This window comes from Magallana gigas, chromosome 3 (assembly GCF_963853765.1).
Source record: "Magallana gigas chromosome 3, xbMagGiga1.1, whole genome shotgun sequence".
NCBI classification, from domain to species: Eukaryota; Metazoa; Mollusca; class Bivalvia; order Ostreida; family Ostreidae; genus Magallana; species Magallana gigas.
In genome coordinates this window covers 53,783,382-53,801,291 of record NC_088855.1, presented here as the reverse complement: position 1 = coordinate 53,801,291, position 17,910 = coordinate 53,783,382, and the positions used below count along the sequence as shown (strand labels likewise).

General features: G+C 34.3%; 1 protein-coding gene across 2 annotated transcripts; it reads right to left on the bottom strand.

Annotated features, from left to right (window-relative positions):
- Positions 1 to 5,089: 5,089 nt before the first annotated feature.
- LOC105337455 (A-kinase anchor protein 10, mitochondrial) lies at positions 5,090 to 17,321 on the bottom strand. 2 transcript variants are annotated; one of them, XM_011442184.4, is made up of 14 exons: positions 17,136 to 17,321; positions 16,771 to 16,884; positions 16,066 to 16,146; positions 15,100 to 15,753; positions 14,788 to 14,886; positions 14,345 to 14,429; positions 13,798 to 13,921; positions 13,135 to 13,271; positions 12,829 to 12,973; positions 12,587 to 12,701; positions 12,191 to 12,380; positions 10,544 to 10,629; positions 9,011 to 9,057; positions 5,090 to 5,571 (listed from the first exon to the last, which is right to left on the bottom strand). In XM_011442184.4, exons 1-14 carry the CDS (start codon positions 17,158 to 17,160, stop codon positions 5,458 to 5,460), a joined length of 2,016 nt encoding a protein of 671 aa, XP_011440486.3. In that variant the 5' UTR covers positions 17,161 to 17,321; the 3' UTR covers positions 5,090 to 5,457. The 2 variants fall into 2 exon arrangements, with proteins under 2 accessions (XP_011440486.3, XP_065936428.1); XM_066080356.1 differs by lacking the exon at positions 16,771 to 16,884.
- Positions 17,322 to 17,910: the final 589 nt, after the last annotated feature.

Here is a 17,910-nt window from a genome sequence, read left to right as displayed (position 1 = left end):
AACAACAAGAAAACAAAAACACTGGAAAACCAAGCACGACAGTAGTTGTCTTCCCTTCATTCTGTCTCACTGATTCATTAACGTCGCCTGGTCCAGTGTCCTCTTTTTTCAAATGCGCTCAGAGTACCAGTTTGAAACATTTGACAAATTCCCCTTTTCACTTGAAGCATTGGCCTATTTATAGCGTTCCAGATTTTGAAATCGGATTACCTTTTTTAAACTTGGAATTTCCTGTCGCTGCTTTTTTTACGTTCGTCAACAACACGCGCACGAGTTAGTATACAAACCTGCCCAATACTGTGCATAGAGGGAATGTTGAACTAAGGCGTATTGGCATGCATTATCAAATGAAAAGAAACATGTTTTTTCTCATATGGAAGAAAATCGATCAATCCACGGTCGATTTAATTATTGATTAGCTTTGAATTATATTAAATGATATAGTGTGCTTTTCAAGAGAAAAAACGTAGATAAAGGGTTTTTTTTAAACATTAATTTTTAAACTCTTCCATAACATTTGCATTGTATGCTTTCTTTTAAATAATACTTTAAATGGCATTTAATTTAATTTAAGTGAAAAGTGATTTAAAAAAGTCATGGAAACATAGTCAGAACCTCATTACAACATTGTTAATAAATAAACAGTTCATATCAACTGTTTGACATAACACAAATATATTTGTAAATATGGTTAACAAAATAATGAAATCAAAAATTTCAAACTAAAAAAAGGAATGAAGTGTAAAAATTTGGTAAGTCATACAAAAAGAATTGAGGCACTCGTATTATTAATTTATATGACATTTATTAGATAAAAAACCACATGCATGCGATATGATTTAGCTGAATTAAAAAACTCCGAAAATTTTATTGATTTGCTTTACATATTGAAACAGGTAGATTAATATTTTGGCTAAATCTGTTTCCCCTTCAGATTACCCATTTCATTTAGGATACCTATCCTGATAAATATTTCTTTACTCAAAATAGCGGTTATGTTTTGTTTGTTTTTGGGGGGTTTTTTCGATTTTTTTGTGTTTTGTTTTTGTTTTTAACAAAACTGTTATTGGTTACTGAAATATATCTTAGTAGATGTATATTTTAGAAAACGTTAAAAAAAAAAAAGAATTTCGTATACAAATTTAAATTACTGGTTTTAGGCACATCATGTTACCGACACGTATTAATTTCTCTGACAAAATATTTTCATGATTTTACTCTGCACAAGTCACTCAAATTATATCTTATTTACTTATGTGAAATATAAGACTGATTCTAGTAGGTTAGGATGTTTTAACTTAGGACGTCCCTGTGTTAATGTCGAACTACATCTGAAGACGTGTCTTTAGTTGATCGTAGGATGTTCCTCACTTTTTTTCCTAAGTCATATCCAAGGAAAATACACTTAAGTCATATCTTAGGAAAGTTTCGTGAACATGCCTGCTTGAGTTTTAACTTCCTATAAATTAAGCGTTTAATTGGTCAACTAACTGCACACTTCCGCGTAAATCAAACTTTCGATTGGTTAAAATCTCAAAATCTTTTAAACCCAAGAACAGAATAAAACAAATCGATATGTCCAACCTAGTTAAGCTGTGTAAATGCCGTTAAACCCGAGGCATTTAATTTGTTTGTAGTTCTCAAGGGATTCTAAATCTGTGTACCATTACATTCAATTCTGCCTCTCTCTAGGATTTTTATAATTTGTATACTAGCTAACTTCAGAAGGTTTCTTTTCTTAATATCTAATTCCACAATTATAATCTCCATCTTTATTTCTGAAGGTCTTTCTATGACATTTAATATATATGACACGATGGGTTTATAATGAATAAATGTGACTGAAAATTTGTGTATATTTATGTTTCATTGAAAAAAATCTGAAGCATTCTCATACTGGCTTTCTTTTAACCCAATTCAGCTTAAATTTCCTTCAAAAAATGGAACAGTTTAAGTTTAATCACAAGAATAATTCCTCATTTACAGGTTTCAAAAGCAGTATTCAATTAAACCAAATTAAACCTCCGTCCTATTTTTGCTTCGGCAAGAGACGACTTAACATTATACACACAAAACTTAGACATACTTCGACCTTTTCAGAAAAAAATATTATTGAAAGCCCTTATTGCCAATGTGGATTACCAGAAGATTCTTATCATTTGGTTTTTTTGGTTTTTTTAAAAAATTTTTTGGGGGGGGGGGGTGGTGTAAGAAATATAGCAATACACGAAATTAACTGTTTTCAAACCTTTTAAATTTAAATCAAATTAACATTATAAATTGTCATTTACTTTTGTGGGAGCTGAATCTCTCAATGTCAATGTAAACCAACTTATTTTTTTAGCTGTTTAATGATTTATCAAAGATTGTGGTAGATTCTCGTAATTTCAGTCTTACTGTCTAGACCAAATTCAAACAGATCTGAATTGTTTTAATACATGTGCATTTGTTCAATAATTTAACTTCTTTAGTATTATCCATTCCTGTGTACTTTCCATTCTAAACTACTAAATATAGTAAAGATATCTTTTATAGAAAAAGGTGTGTCATCATGCCGATGTTCGAAATATATATCACACTCAAACAAAACTTTAGCGCATCGTTGTAGGAACCATAAAAGATAACACTCTGTCTGGTTGATGGCTTTAATTAATCGCTTTAAAATCCGTTTCTTTTGCATGATCTATGATAAAATAATCTGTTGGTCAACATTCAACAACGAACAAAATGAAAGAAGTTAAATGAGTCATAGACGGCGCACAGAAACAGTCGACCACAATTCTACTCATCGACTTAAGGGGGCTGGGTGGTCGTGCCATTTTTAGGCTAAATAAATCTCCTATAAATAAAGAGCTCTTTATAAAGATTATATGAACATGTTCAAATTTTAAAGCCATTGTGTTTGGATTTTTTCTTTCCTTAATAATAGTTAATTACCAAAGCAGATCGAAGCATATCTGATGGATTTGATGGGTTTGTTGACCACCCACCCTTCTTAAAAATAACAGCCCTGTTTAAAGATACAGGGGAAAAAATCAAATTTTGAAGTTGAAATATTTGTAATTTTTCTTAGACAGAAAATCGTTTTATAGTTAAACAAATTCTTTTTAAAAATTTAACGTAGACGTGATGGTTTATTTGATGACAACCCAGCCTTTACATTAAACAACAACTTCAAAATAATACACTTTGGAACATGTTACATGTTATGTTACTCATAACTAACAATTGCTATATTTTTTCCTTAACTTACAATGAATGGGACTTGTACAGACATGTTGTTACCCTTGTTCTCGCAGTGGAAGAAAAAGTTAGTAAGCTTATACCCAATGGTCCCCCATTACTTGACAATGCTGCACATAATAAGTTGATTAATGAAAGGATAAGCAATAAATACATAAAAATTATTTAATTCAAAAGAGGCACAATTCTCAAAAATACACGTCATGCAGGTTTTTTTTTAACAAATTCCTAGCAATACTCACCTCTACAAATTATGTCTAGATACCTATAGTTTCATAAAATTTCGTGCAGCGGTGTAAGAAGGGTGGCGCTTACAAACTTCATTTCTATATTCAATATATGGCCAATATAAAAAGTTCAAAAGGACCGAAAATTTCAAGAAAAAATAAGGGAATAGGAATTTCCTGGTAATATGCACAGCAACATATTGTTATTTAAATACTTACAAAGTTTTGCAATATTTCGTGCAGCTGTTTAAGATAGGTTGCGCTTACAAAAAATGACTGACGGTCGGGTCAAAAACCTTATACCGGGGTATCTCTCTCAACTTACTAAAATTATAGTCAAAAAGGAATACGTGTTTGTGTATTTAATATCAAAATAACCTCACTCTCAATAGAAAAGGCAAGATATACGTTAAACTTTTGACATTAAACAGTATCAACTCAAATTCGTCTTCTAGACTAATGTGTTCAGCAAAGGTAGAAGCGCTTGTTGACAGTCATGCATTCTGAATCATGACCACAAAAACAAGCAGGGGGTACACACCTTCAGATCAATACGTGTGTTTGTATCAGTTCTCAGTAATATCAATCATGAAGGCGTGTAAATCGATGTTGTATTTCCTTGTAAAAATTAATCTGTCATTGTTTTGCGTATTTCTACTGATGAGATGAAGCTGAATACACATCGTACATGTGGACTGAATCACCGTAAACAGGAAGAAAATGCGTGTGGACACTCCTCTAGACATTTCTTGGCTAAACACGAGTTTATATTATCGTTTTATATTGTATGCATAAACAATGCAAGAAGATTAATTTTTAATAATATTAATCATTAAATACTTCCATCGCCACAATACAATGAGTTTTGATTTATTCAAAATTCCATCTATAGAATACCTGTGACACAGGTGCAAGTGATATTGTCCAAATATAACGAAAAAGATGTCCGCGATTTGCGGTTCGAAATACTGACCATCTCAGTTAAAAATAGACAATTTTTATGTTTACAACTTACAGTAACAAGCAGTTTATTTATTTTTTCTACCCAATTTTGTAGAGGTAGAGACTAACTTGAAATTAATTCATACATACATGTATAAATCAAGACAGTTTTCATTTGTATTATAATACTTCTGATTTAAACCTCATTAAATAATTGATAGACTCAGACCTCATAGAAAACAAGAGAAGAGCTGTCAATGTGAAAGCAAACCGGGTTTTCTTTTGTGTAAACGGTATCCATAATCCATTTGTCAACCCTGAATTGATAAACACAACCCATCCAGAAAAATGGTGTACCCTATATGCAATATTCTGCGTGAAAATATGTAAGTTCAACAGGTGCCATTTTTTCCATAAATAATCAAAAATCAAAATTCAAGTAATAGACACACCTCTGATATATGTACAATTAATCTGCAATAGTAGTCATCCGTACAATAGGGGTACCCTTTTGGCAGCCGCCCACCCTTCCGCCCGCCCGTCATTTTCACCATTTCAATAACCGGATTTTTCCTTTGGAAAACCCGGTTAAAAAAAAACAAGAGCTTTGATTAACACACATTTAAATTGAAATTTTATCTTCGTATTAAAAAAAATAAATAAAAAATTGTCTGAAGATTGATAGAATACTCTTTATTTCAGAAACAACTTCTTAAAATATAGGACACTTTCCAGAGTCAATTACGAAATGTAAAGGATTCCTTCAGGAGATTAACATTTGATCTTTCCTTTGGAAGACGGAAGTACATGTAAATACGGAATACATGTTCTACCAAGGAAAAACAAAAGTTAAAATTAACAATCTCTTTAATAAACCAAACCAATAATATATGACTATCATCCTACATAAAAACAAATAGGACTTGCTACAAATGGGCAAATCAGAGAGAGGTTATTGCACTGGTTGTAAACACTACTGATCTCATGAGTCGTGGGGTGGTGGATCCTGGGTTTGTATATGCACTGGTTGTTAAGACTGCTGATCTCATGAGTCGTGAGATGGTGGATCCAAATTTTGCATAGCACCAATAGCCTGGGTGACGGAGGTGACGTCACTTATGATCATCTGAGCAATCTGTAGAGCCATATCTTCCTGCTCCTATAGAATGGGCGATAGAAACAGTATTTACAAAATTATATGGGCAACAGAACGGCGCTTACAATAAAGATATGGGCCACAGAAACGGTGCTTACATAGAGATATGGGCGGAAGAAACGGTGCTTACAATAAAGATATGAGCCACAGAAATGGTGCTTACAATAGAGATATGGGCCACAGAAACGGTGCTTACAATAAAGATATGGGCGACAAAAACGGTGCTTACAATAAAGATATGGACCACAGAAACGGTGATTACAATAAAGATATGGGCCACAGAAATGGTGCTTACAATAAAGATACGGGCCACAAAATGGTGCTTACAATAGAGATATGGGCCACAGAAATGGTGCTTACAATAGAGATTTGGGCCACAGAAACGGTGCTTACAATAAAGATATGGGCCACAGAAACGGTGCTTACAATAGAGATATGGGCCACAGAAATGGTGCTTACAATAAAGATATGGGCGACAGAGAAACGGTACTTACAATAAAGATATGGGCGACAGAAATGGTGCTTACAATAGAGATATGGGCCACAGAAATGGTGCTTACAATAGAGATATGGGCAACAGAAACGGTGCTTACAATAAAGATATGGGCCACAGAAACGGTGCTTACAATAGAGATATGGGCCACAGAAACGGTGCTTACAATAAAGATATGGGCCACAGAAACGGTGCTTACAATAAAGATATGGGCGACAAAAACGGTGCTTACAATAAAGATATGGGCCACAGAAACGGTGATTACAATAAAGATATGGGCCACAGAAACGGTGATTACAATAAAGATATGGGCCACAGAAACGGTGCTTACAATAAAGATATGGGCCAAGAAACAGTGCTTACAATAAAGATATGGGTCACAGAAACGGTGCTTACAATAAAGATATGGGCGGCAGAAACGGTGCTTACAATAAAGATATGGGCCACAGAAACGGTGCTTACAATAAAGATATGGGCGACAGAGAAACGGTACTTACAATAAAGATATGGGCGACAGAAACGGTGCTTACAATAACAATATGGGCGACAGAGAAACGGTACTTACAATAAAGATATGGGCAACAGAAACGGTGCTTACAATAAAGACATGGGCGACAGAGAAACGGTACTTACAATAAAGATATGGGCGACAGAAATGGTGCTTACAATAAAGACATGGGCGACAGAAACGGTGCTTACCATAAAGATATGGGCGACAGAAACAGTGTTTACAATAACAATATGGGCGACAGAGAAACGGTACTTACAATAAAGATATGGGCGACAGAAATGGTGCTTACAATAGAGATATGGGCCACAGAAATGGTGCTTACAATAGAGATATGGGCAACAGAAACGGTGCTTACAATAAAGATATGGGCCACAGAAACGGTGCTTACAATAGAGATATGGGCCACAAAAACGGTGCTTACAATAAAGATATGGGCCACAGAAACGGTGATTACAATAAAGATATGGGCGACAAAAACGGTGCTTACAATAAAGATATGGGCCACAGAAACGGTGATTACAATAAAGATATGGGCCACAGAAGCGGTGATTACAATAAAGATATGGGCCACAGAAACGGTGCTTACAATAAAGATATGGGCCACAGAAACGGTGCTTACAATAAAGATATGGGCCACAGAAATGGTGCTTACAATAGAGATATGGGCCATAGAAACGGCGCTTACAATAACAATATGGGCGACAGAGAAACGGTACTTACAATAAAGATATGGGCCACAGAAACGGTGATTACAATAAAGATATTGGCCACAGAAGCGGTGATTACAATAAAGATATGGGCCACAGAAACGGTGCTTACAATAAAGATATGGGCCACAGAAACGGTGCTTACAATAAAGATATGGGCGACAGAAATGGTGCTTACCATAAAGATATGGGCGACAGAAACGGTGCTCACAATAACAATATGGGCGACAGAGAAACGGTGCTTACAATTAAGATATGGGCGACAGAAATGGTGCTTACAATAAAGATATGGGCCACAGAAACAGTGCTTACAATAAAGATATGGGCCACAGAAGCGATGCTTACAATAAAGATATGGAAGACAGAAACGGCGCTAACAATGAAGTGATTGCATTTTTAATCACCAAATGTACAATAGTGCAACTTTTTAAAAATATTTTGGTTTAAATCAAAATATTGAAAATCTAAAAAATTGACTTGGCTGTGCTGAGTTTATGGTCTTTCTTCTGGGCTTGTAAGGATGATTATAACCATTTTATCAAGGCCTTGGACTTTCAGTAGGAAGTAACAAGTTTAAAATTAGCTGATTTCAAGCGAAATATACACCCATTGCGTAGTCTTATCTCCAAAGCCAGACAATTTTGTTGATTTCAAAGCGCTATGGGTGAATGGCCAGCATTGAAATTGACAGGCCTACGTCACATTGCTGTTTGACACAACTAACCAAAGTCCAAGCTCTTGTTAAAATGGTTCTATATCTTTTGCAATGAAAATTTTTTTAGCTTAGATTTGTTGTTTTTTTTACATGTGTGCTTCCTTTATTTTTTTCTTTTCATGTATCAATATTTACATTTCTCATCTGTTTCAATTAAATTAATTCCTTTTCTAAAGTAAATATGGCAAATAAGAGAAAATATATTTTTTGCTGCAGATGCATGTACATATTAATCCTTGATAAGTTACAATTTACAGTTAGGAGTCAGAATATCTCCAGTCACAATATAAAGTTATTTAGCTATCAGTCTTAGATAAACACTCCATAGCTGTTTTAAATACAACTGGACATCACCATCAAAAAGGAATTAATTGGGATTTTCTGTGGGTTTTTTTTCGTTTCTTTTGAACATTTAGCATAATCAGAATCAAAAACATCATTATCCTCTACCGGTAGATGTACATTTTCTAATATTACATACTTAATGGCATTCAAAGCTTTTCAAAATTCAGAATATAAGAAGCCATCAGACACAATGCCAAAATAGTTTCTTTACAAACTAACCAAAAATAATTTAACTCTTGTTATAACACCTAATCTGATTGGCTATACAAATTCATGTACATCGTATAACATAACTTGCTTACATCACAATACAATGCCCTTACAAAACGTATTAATCCGCTTGACGTTACATTTAGATTTTGTACAAATTAACGTTATTTTACTTACATATATAATAATCGGCCTTATTTTCTGATTCTAGTCGTAAAAATAAAATTATAAGGAATAAATAATTTAATTTCCACATATGTTATACGAGAATAACATAACTTGGGAGAGTTTACGCTTTTTTATACACTGCTTCACAGTTTATAAAGTGTAAACTGCCCCAAGTAATGTTATATTGTACAACATATGTAGAAATTAAATTCATTCATTAAGTATATGAAAAGATATATTATTTCTGGCTTTACACTAATGACACTGTTTTATTAAACTGAAATAACACAAACCTTATCTTTGCCTTTCCTTTTCTTAAAAAGTCCTGAGTTACCGGTACCTGAAACCAACAAAGGACTATATATGATAAGGGCCTAAAATGGCCCCTTAAAATGAACATCATCATTTTACTATCATTCTTTGTTTTCTTAGTACAGATATGTATGTGTTGTGTTTACATAATATTCATTTTGGTTCAAGCGGCCACAATTTAGAAATATGACATTGTAAACTTTAAGACAACCTTTTCCCGCCATTTTTGCATTTTTATTTTAAGCAGCTTGTTTTCAAGCAGTTTTTCCTTCCGAAAACATAGAGCGCATTCTTGAACAAATAAAATATTTTAATCAGAGATGTATCTAGCCAAGACTAATAAGTGACAAAAAAAACTTCCTTGTTCAAGCATGCGCTCTATATTTCCCATTCGTAAATAGATAAGAAAAATGTCAATTTTGGGCTGATTTTGATTGAATTATAGAAATGGCGTCACTTCTGACATCATATACTGCCAATGAGTGGAAATAAATCATATAAATAGATGAAAAATATATTTTATATCAACGCTTCTAAAAAATTAGTTAACATTTTATTGTACCCGAAACACTTAAAAAATGGCGAATTATGGGGTATTATAGTTCTTTATCAATGTATTTCAGTTATTTATTTCAGTTATTTACTAGTTAGCAAACAGGGTGGGAACTGGTTTATTCCATCCTACAACATATTTCAAATTGAAAAAGACAACATGAACCATCTTGTTTTCAAGATTTTTTCTTAGTCCATTAAGCATCTTGATTTGTAAGTCCTGGGTTTTTTTTACTGTTTTATCTTTTGAAGAATTTTATAAAGGCATTTTTGATAACCAATTATTTTGATTATCTTAAAACATTATCTTAAATATGCTGCAGTTTCATTTTAAAGTGTCCAATTCTTCTGACACTTATAATGACCAATCCTATAGATGAATGCTTCAATGGGATTACATACTGCTGACAGTTATAATGACCAATCCTATAGATGAATGCTTCAATGGGATTACATACTGCTGACAGTTATAATGACCAATCCTATAGATGAATGTTTCAATGGGATTACATACTGCTGACAGTTATAACGACCAATCCTATAGATGAATGCTTCAATGGGATTACAAACTGCTGACAGTTATATTGACCAATCCTATAGATGAATGCTTCAATGGGATTACATACTGCTGACAGTTATAATGACCAATCCTATAGATGAATGCTTCAATGGGATTACATACTGCTGACAGTTATAATGACCAATCCTATAGATGAATGCTTCAATGGGATTACATACTGCTGACAGTTATAATGACCAATCCTATAGATGAATGCTTCAATGGGATTACATACTGCTGACAGTTATAATGACCAATCCTATAGATGAATGCTTCAATGGGATTACATACTGCTGACAGTTATAATGACCAATCCTATAGATGAATGCTTCAATGGGATTACATACTGTTGACAGTTATAATGACCAATCCTATAGATGAATGCTTCAATGGGAATACATACTGTTGGCTTTGGCTTTATCCAAAACAGGTTGAGGATCCAACTCCGATACAAATCTACCCAATTCATCCACTTTACCCAATGACATCCTAAAATAGCATAACTTTGCAATGACAACAAGAAATGTATATTTAGCACTAAATGGATATTCAGTGAATATCACATTTTACAAATCACATTACCATTTCTTTTATAATTAGGTTTGGTTTTGGCTTACAAACAAATTATAAATGACATTTAGCAAAACTATTGGATAAAAAGACATTATTGAAAGTTTTCAAAATGTGACTAATAATTTCACAAAGAATTTGGCACAATAATGTAGACATTTCACAAGTTTAATATGCAATTTAAAAACGAAGAACAAATATAACATTGAAAAGCCATGTAAAAAAAAGAATCTCCAATGAATTTTGATGAAGTTTGACTTTTATCCTATTTACACCATGCTTTCTGTCCATTTGCTGAAACGTTGGCAATAACACACAACTGAGATAAAAAAAGATACCATATTACATGATCATGATGGTTTTTGGTTTTTTTACTAAGGACAAGGAATAGGTTAGTGCGCAGCATTGTTAAGGCGTCCCGATGCTAAAATACGACTTCAAAACGATATTATTTGAATCATCGCAAAAATACTTTGACCGGGAGTATTTCTTAAAATCTATGTTACATTTATTGACACCGATGTTAAACATTATTATTTGATGCATTTTGTGACGTCATATGTTCTTTGTAATCACGTGACGGGCGAATCCTAGTATTGCAAATGCTCTTTTTAAATCGCATCGGCGCAGGTGATTAATGACATTAAATCAAACATATTTTTAAGAACAATTCTTTGTTAAGTCATATACTTTGAAGTTATTGCTCGGGAAAGAAATAGATATTTCATTTATCGAAGATATTGTTAAAACATTCCAGAAAATCATCAAAATAATGCACATTTTTACTAACCAAAAGCGATTTACAAAAAATTGGGGTTAATCCGTAGGTTTCCGTAGCACGATTCACATTGATACTTATATTCTCTACCAATTTTACGTAAAATATTCTAAAATTATGTTGATCTTTCACCTGCGCCAAGCTGGTTTTACATGCATTAAAATTTCTTCATCCAGTTGTTTACATGTAGCAGGGAGAGTCTCCGAACCACTAGTTTATAAATTGTCTTTTACTTATAACGAAGCTTTACGACTGCCGATTATTTGATACTGGTTTTTAATATGAATGAATTCTGTACGTCCAGCATTAACGGCAGCATCTATGTAAAGAAAACATGCGGTTTTATAGTGGTTTGATGTATTTCACTTTTACAGTTGAGATACATTCCCTGGGATCTATCGACAGGAATGCAGATCGTGACGTCAAAGTTAATTATGACGTCATATCGTATGAAGTACAGACAAGTGACTTTCTACACATCGCTGTAAAATCCATCGGGAAGCCTTAACATGCCCGCGTGGTGCTGTTGATTCCTTACTTTGGGTGAGTACCTTAATTTCACATTTGTGCTATTTGTATCAAATCAAGAAAATTTTGAACTGTTAGAATCAGACATTTGCTGTAATTTGATATATATAACAACTGTCTGAAAGCCCTAGATTTTAATTCTCCGTGATTAATTAGTAATTTGTGGAATCTCACCCAGGACTGGGACGTCTCCACAACAGGTCCGGATTGAGCAGACATGGGTCCAGGTTCATCTCGCTCTCCTTGAGGCGACTCGTTGTTTTGGCTGTTCTGCGTAGATAACTGCTGTCCATGGCTAACAGCGTGTTCTTGATGCTCTCACTACCCGCACTGTGAGTGCTGTGTACAGATGAAGCATCGCTGTCTGGAAACAACACAAATATATTGTTAGAAGTTCATGATCATTCAAACGTAATAGTTGCTGTTTGTCATTTTTGTTTTCCTACACAAAATTGAAAGAGTCTTGTGTATGAGCTAGTTACTGTTATTGAACAAAATACATGTACTGGTACTAAATATCCAATACTTAGAAGTAATTTTGGAGTAAGCATTCTTGTAAAGAATTCAGACCTTGTCGTTTGTGTTTGCTTTGCTTTGGTAAATCTGTTGCTATGGTTACTGTGCTGACTAGTTCTGATAAATATTTGTAGTACATTTCACTTTGTAGAAAGCTTGGAAAATAGGACTGAAAGAAAAATAGATGCTTTAGGACATTAAATATTCTAAAAATCAAAATTATTCATCAAATGACCATTTTTCATAACCATGGCAATTTGGATGAAAATCACATCTTTGTATCTCTAGTTAAATACCTTTTCAATTGTACGAAAGGCAATGTGGTGAGTTTTGGCAAAACAACTTGGAAGCGGACCCTCCTCCCTGCAGATATTTCCTTCCACCTCAAACCGAGTCTTATCATCAAATCCAAGAGGGTGCGAGGCTTGGAGAGAAAAATACCTACAACAGATAACAAAGTTACTGGTATACATGCATATAACTTAAGAAGCTGAACAAACAACAAACTTAGGAACAGATGACAGAGAGACAAGAAATTGTTCTTCATTCTTTCAGCAACAGCAAATGTGTTCTGATGGAAGCACTAGTTCTACATGGCTTACTTATCGTATATGACCATGGCATCACTCTGGGCCTGCATGCCGTCATAGTGACCATCACATGACAGCAGGTGCTGCTGGAAGTTGTCCGTGGCCAGCCAGAACTGGAGGAGGTCTGAGCCACCTTCCTGCTCCATGTACTGAAAACAGCCACCACACAAATCAACGATGTACACATGTAATCTACAGTCAATGTACCTCATCCAGTTCTGAAACACTTAACCTATACCAGTGATCAAATATATAACAATATATGTATTTACATTTGCAGATATCTTTCCCTACATGTATATGAGCCTACTGAAGAGCAAAAACATCTATTTCTACATACACTTCTCAGCAGGTTAAGAATTCATATACATATACATGACGCCAAAATGATCAAACATGAGTTTGAATGATGTATTATTATGCAAAAAAAAAACATGGTTATGTTCATCTTTTATATGAGAGAATAATTTTCAAATGTAAATTTAAGAAATGAATTTTGATTTTTTTCAGATTTGTTAAGTTATGAAGTACGAGATTTCTCATGGCATATTTTCATAAAGCACATTTTAAATGTACACTGATCAAGTTCTGAAACACGAAACTAATTCATTATTTATCAGTCTAACAGAAAGGTATAGAAGCTGATATGGATTATAACATTAAATAGACACGTACCTCCATAAAGTAGAACATGGCGCCATCATTGTAGAGGATATCGGACAGAGTTATCTGCCCTTTAGTCAGAATGTTAACCTGGTGTTTACAGAGGAATTCGCTACTAGTGAAGTCAGGCATGTGTCTATCAAAGGAATCAAACCATCAAATCAAAAAAGTCACGTACATTAAATCAGCCATGCATGTAAATCTAGCAGTATATCTTGTGATCGCAGGAAAACTTTTTAATTCTGGACATATTAATGCACTATTTGATTTTGATTAATAGAAAAATAAAAATACTTTATGAGTTCATATTATATAACCTGATTTTTTTAATGCCATTTCAATTAAAATTTATGGAATCATAAGTCATAAAGACAAAATCTCTTTTTCCTAAATTTTCTTTTGACAAATTAAACTCTATGAATGTCTCTAATAACTAGTATCCAGGTTTTGATAATATCAAATGGACTTCAACAGTTATACATGTATTTTTATCTTCTGTTTCATGAAATATAAAGTAAAAACTGCCCTTAGCCTGTTTATACTTATTGAGTATACTTACTCCACTTGCATCACATTCAAAACAAATTCCTGACAGTCTGTAAAGCAGGCTGGATCCACCTCCCCGTCTTCTCGACAAATTTTGGCTAAAATCATTCAATTGTTAAGCATTTAAAACATCTGATAAAGCAAAAGTTTTGAAATATTAAATGTGATTACATTATAACTTAACACAATCAATTATCTCATGTGATCCCAATTACAGTATTACTATACTTAACACAATCAATAATTGCATGTGAGCTCAATTAAATTGTAATTACTTAACACAATCAATAACCTGCATGTGATTACATTATTACTTAACACAATCAAGAATCTGCATATGATCCCAATTACATTATAATTACTTAACACAATCAATAACCTGCATGTGATTACATAATTACTTAACACAATCAATAACCTGATTGTGATTACAGTTCACTTTTGGATAACACTCACCCATGCACTGGTTTCTTAGGTCGTCTGTAATCTGTACTGGATTAGGAGCATCATGAGATAAATAATTTTGGAATATGCTAACAGCATCTCTTGCTATACCTGTAAGAAAAATACACTTATGGGTAAAACAACCAAAAAGCATTCATTCTCAAACAGGCATATTCTCTGTAACCAGCTGAAAGTTCAAATTAAGCTAATTTTTACATTGTTTAACATTTTTTTCAGAAACTGCTATTCATTCTGATGTTACCACTTGCAGTGCAAAGATCAGATAAGATAAACACAAGAAGTAATGAGATATGAGTACGGTACTTTTTCTAAGCTTATTGGCAAGTTCATCCTGAGACAGGTTGGTCTTTTTAAGACTCTCTGCTCTTTTGATTGCACTATTTGACACGGTATCACTGAGTCTCAACTCTATGCTGTCGCTAATATCACAGGTGGGGTCAGGCGCCCCTGGCAGGTGTTTGTCCTCAGGGTCTACAGGTGTAACTGGGAGACTGTGAGGTTTGGGTTTTAAATAGGTCTCGGTTTGATTTGGTTGAACACTTGGTTGTCCTGTGTCTGTTATAGGTTTGTTTGGCACTTCCTCGGTCAGTTTTTCACTGTTTGTGGTATTACTGGAGGGTAGACTTCCTTCTGTCACTCTTTGACAGGAACTACCCAGGTCCAGCGTATTTTCCGATGTCCACTGACCAGTCCTCAGTGGTTGTGAAGTATGTTTATCCTGTTTGACTGTTGATGATGATTTTCTGGCAGAGTTCAAGGACTGACTTCTCAATCTGCTCCATGTAGAGACCTGGAAACTCTCCGCATCCAACCAAAATCGGATGTACTGCCCAGCCTTGCGGGACTCCATGAATTCAATGAAACAGGATAGGGCATCTTTGTCTTTGAGAATTTCATCCAGGGATTTGGAAAGCTTGGAATATCTCAATGGGGAAGCAGGTTGTCTGGATGTGACACCTGTGTATTGAAAAAAATTTCTTGTAAAAAAACACACATCTCAGCACTTGGGTCAAGTATGGTTCATACAAATTTTCTTAGAAAAAGGCTTAGGGCCAACAACTCTGAATTGTAACAAAACTTACATCTATATATCTAAGTTTGTGTTATATTTTCAAACTAGGAGAATTGAAACAGATTTTGCTATAAGCATGGATTCAGTATAGAAGTAAAATTTGATGCACTGTAAGAAATATCCATCTTTACCATAAGATTCTATATTTTGTTTAATGAACATTTTCTTACTTGCTGTACAACACAAAATGCACCTACCTAGATCTCCTGGGTCACATGACTCATCCAGACAGAGAGACACTGGCCTTCTATTCCTCCCATCAAACGACCTGCCTGATTCTGTAATGTACAGGGGAGGATATTAAGTTAGCAAAAAGTACAGGAAATAAAAAAAGAAAAAGCATCCATTGCCAACAATTTTTTCATATTTAATTTATACCTGTACTTTTTCATAGCACTCATAAAATATCTGCTCCTTGTGTGGCCAACAACAAATCAAATATAATTGTCTTCCTATCACAGTAAGCTAAAGATATGCAACATATGTGCATACAATTACATTGATCCTATGCTAAGACATGAATAAAGAAAAATTTGAAAATCTTTAATCCTATTGATAATGTATTCATATGTATGACATATTGAGCATAAGTTATTTTAAATAATATTAACACTGTTGTATTTCCAGATAATTGCTATTCAGGGCAAGGTTTTTAAAATTTGTAATGAAATGGGAGAAATAATGTCAGACAAGGTCAGATTTCTCTAGTCAGACTGGGAGAAATAATGTCAGACAAGGTCAGATTTCTCTAGTCAGACTGGTTCGATTACTGGCATCAAATAGCTCTGTTGGTAGATCACCTGATTATAAACAGACATTCAGGGGACCCAAATCTCGGTCTGGTCCATCATTATTTTTCCCATTCTGTTTAAAATTTCTAAATAAGATATAAAAAAACCAACCATCTGTAAGGTCTCCATTGATTGAATCTTCTTTTCTGAGGCTCTGGGTGCTTCTTTGTGAGTGGTTTCTTTTCAAAGAGGCATCAGGGGCTTTTTGTTGGTTTGATTTTTTATCTGTAATCAAACATTGTCCATCTGACTTATCTTACAATGTAAAGTATGCTGGTATGATCACGGATTCTATAATTATACCCAATATCTTTAAGCTGTGCAGTCTTGCTTTTTTTCTTTACATTTCTTCTCACTGACATAACTGTCAATAAAGCACGGGCAGTAGAGACTCGTTACACTCACACAAATTTAGTTCGACGATAGGATACGCCTCCAAGTCATAAACCTACTGACCTCGGAGAAAGTTGCCTTACCTTTTCTTCTGCTGAAGAACGACATTTTTCCTCAAGTTATGCTATGTTTACATTGTCTTGGGATATTATTGACTTTAATGAAAATGTCTGTCTTTAACAGTAAAGTGTAAAACTCCTTAGATATACATCGCAAAATATTCTGTACAATTGCACTTCCACCATATTTACGTTTCATTGAATGTCGATCCCGATGTTAATTTCTATTAAAAATCGACGCATGTGGGAAACGAGGAAACGACATGTGTGAGTTGAATTGTTTGTGTGAGTAATATACTACAAAAAATTAATTTCAATGATAAAAAATGGAGTATGTGAGTAACCTTTACACATACACATGATTGCGGTACGTTTAGACATTTTTAGGTTTTATATATGCATAGGCGTCGGAAGCAAATTGAAAGTGGGGGGGCTAGACTAATCCTCAGAAATATTGAGAAAAAAGTAATTCCCCAAATCATGGAAATCCTAATCCGTGGGGGGGGGGGGGGGGGGGGTTTACCTATACTTCCCAAAAAAAATTACTTACCCTAATTTTTTTTTCCAAAATCATGAAATTCCTAATCCGTGGGGGGGGGGGGGGGGGGGGGGCTAGTATGCTTCTGTATCTAACTTCTCAATCTTTCAAAGTAAATTTAGGAACAATTATCTTTCCTGCGGGAAAAAGTGGGGGGGGGGGGCTGTACCCTCTATCATGCTATGTTTCTAATGGCTAGGTATAGCTTTGCAAAAAAAGTGGGGGGGCTAAGCCCCCCCTAGCTCCCCCCGGTTCTGACGC

Bases quoted from the DNA above. Each gene is read 5' to 3' on its own strand.
- LOC105337455 (XM_011442184.4), bottom strand. From the start codon at position 17,160: ATGTCGTTCTTCAGCAGAAGAAAAG. The intron at 16,147-16,770 runs GTTGGTTTTTTT...TGTACATTACAG, and splicing joins CAATGGAGACCTTACAGATG to AATCAGGCAGGTCGTTTGAT. The intron at 12,974-13,134 runs GTAAGCCATGTA...TATCTGTTGTAG, and splicing joins GCCATGGTCATATACGATAA to GTATTTTTCTCTCCAAGCCT.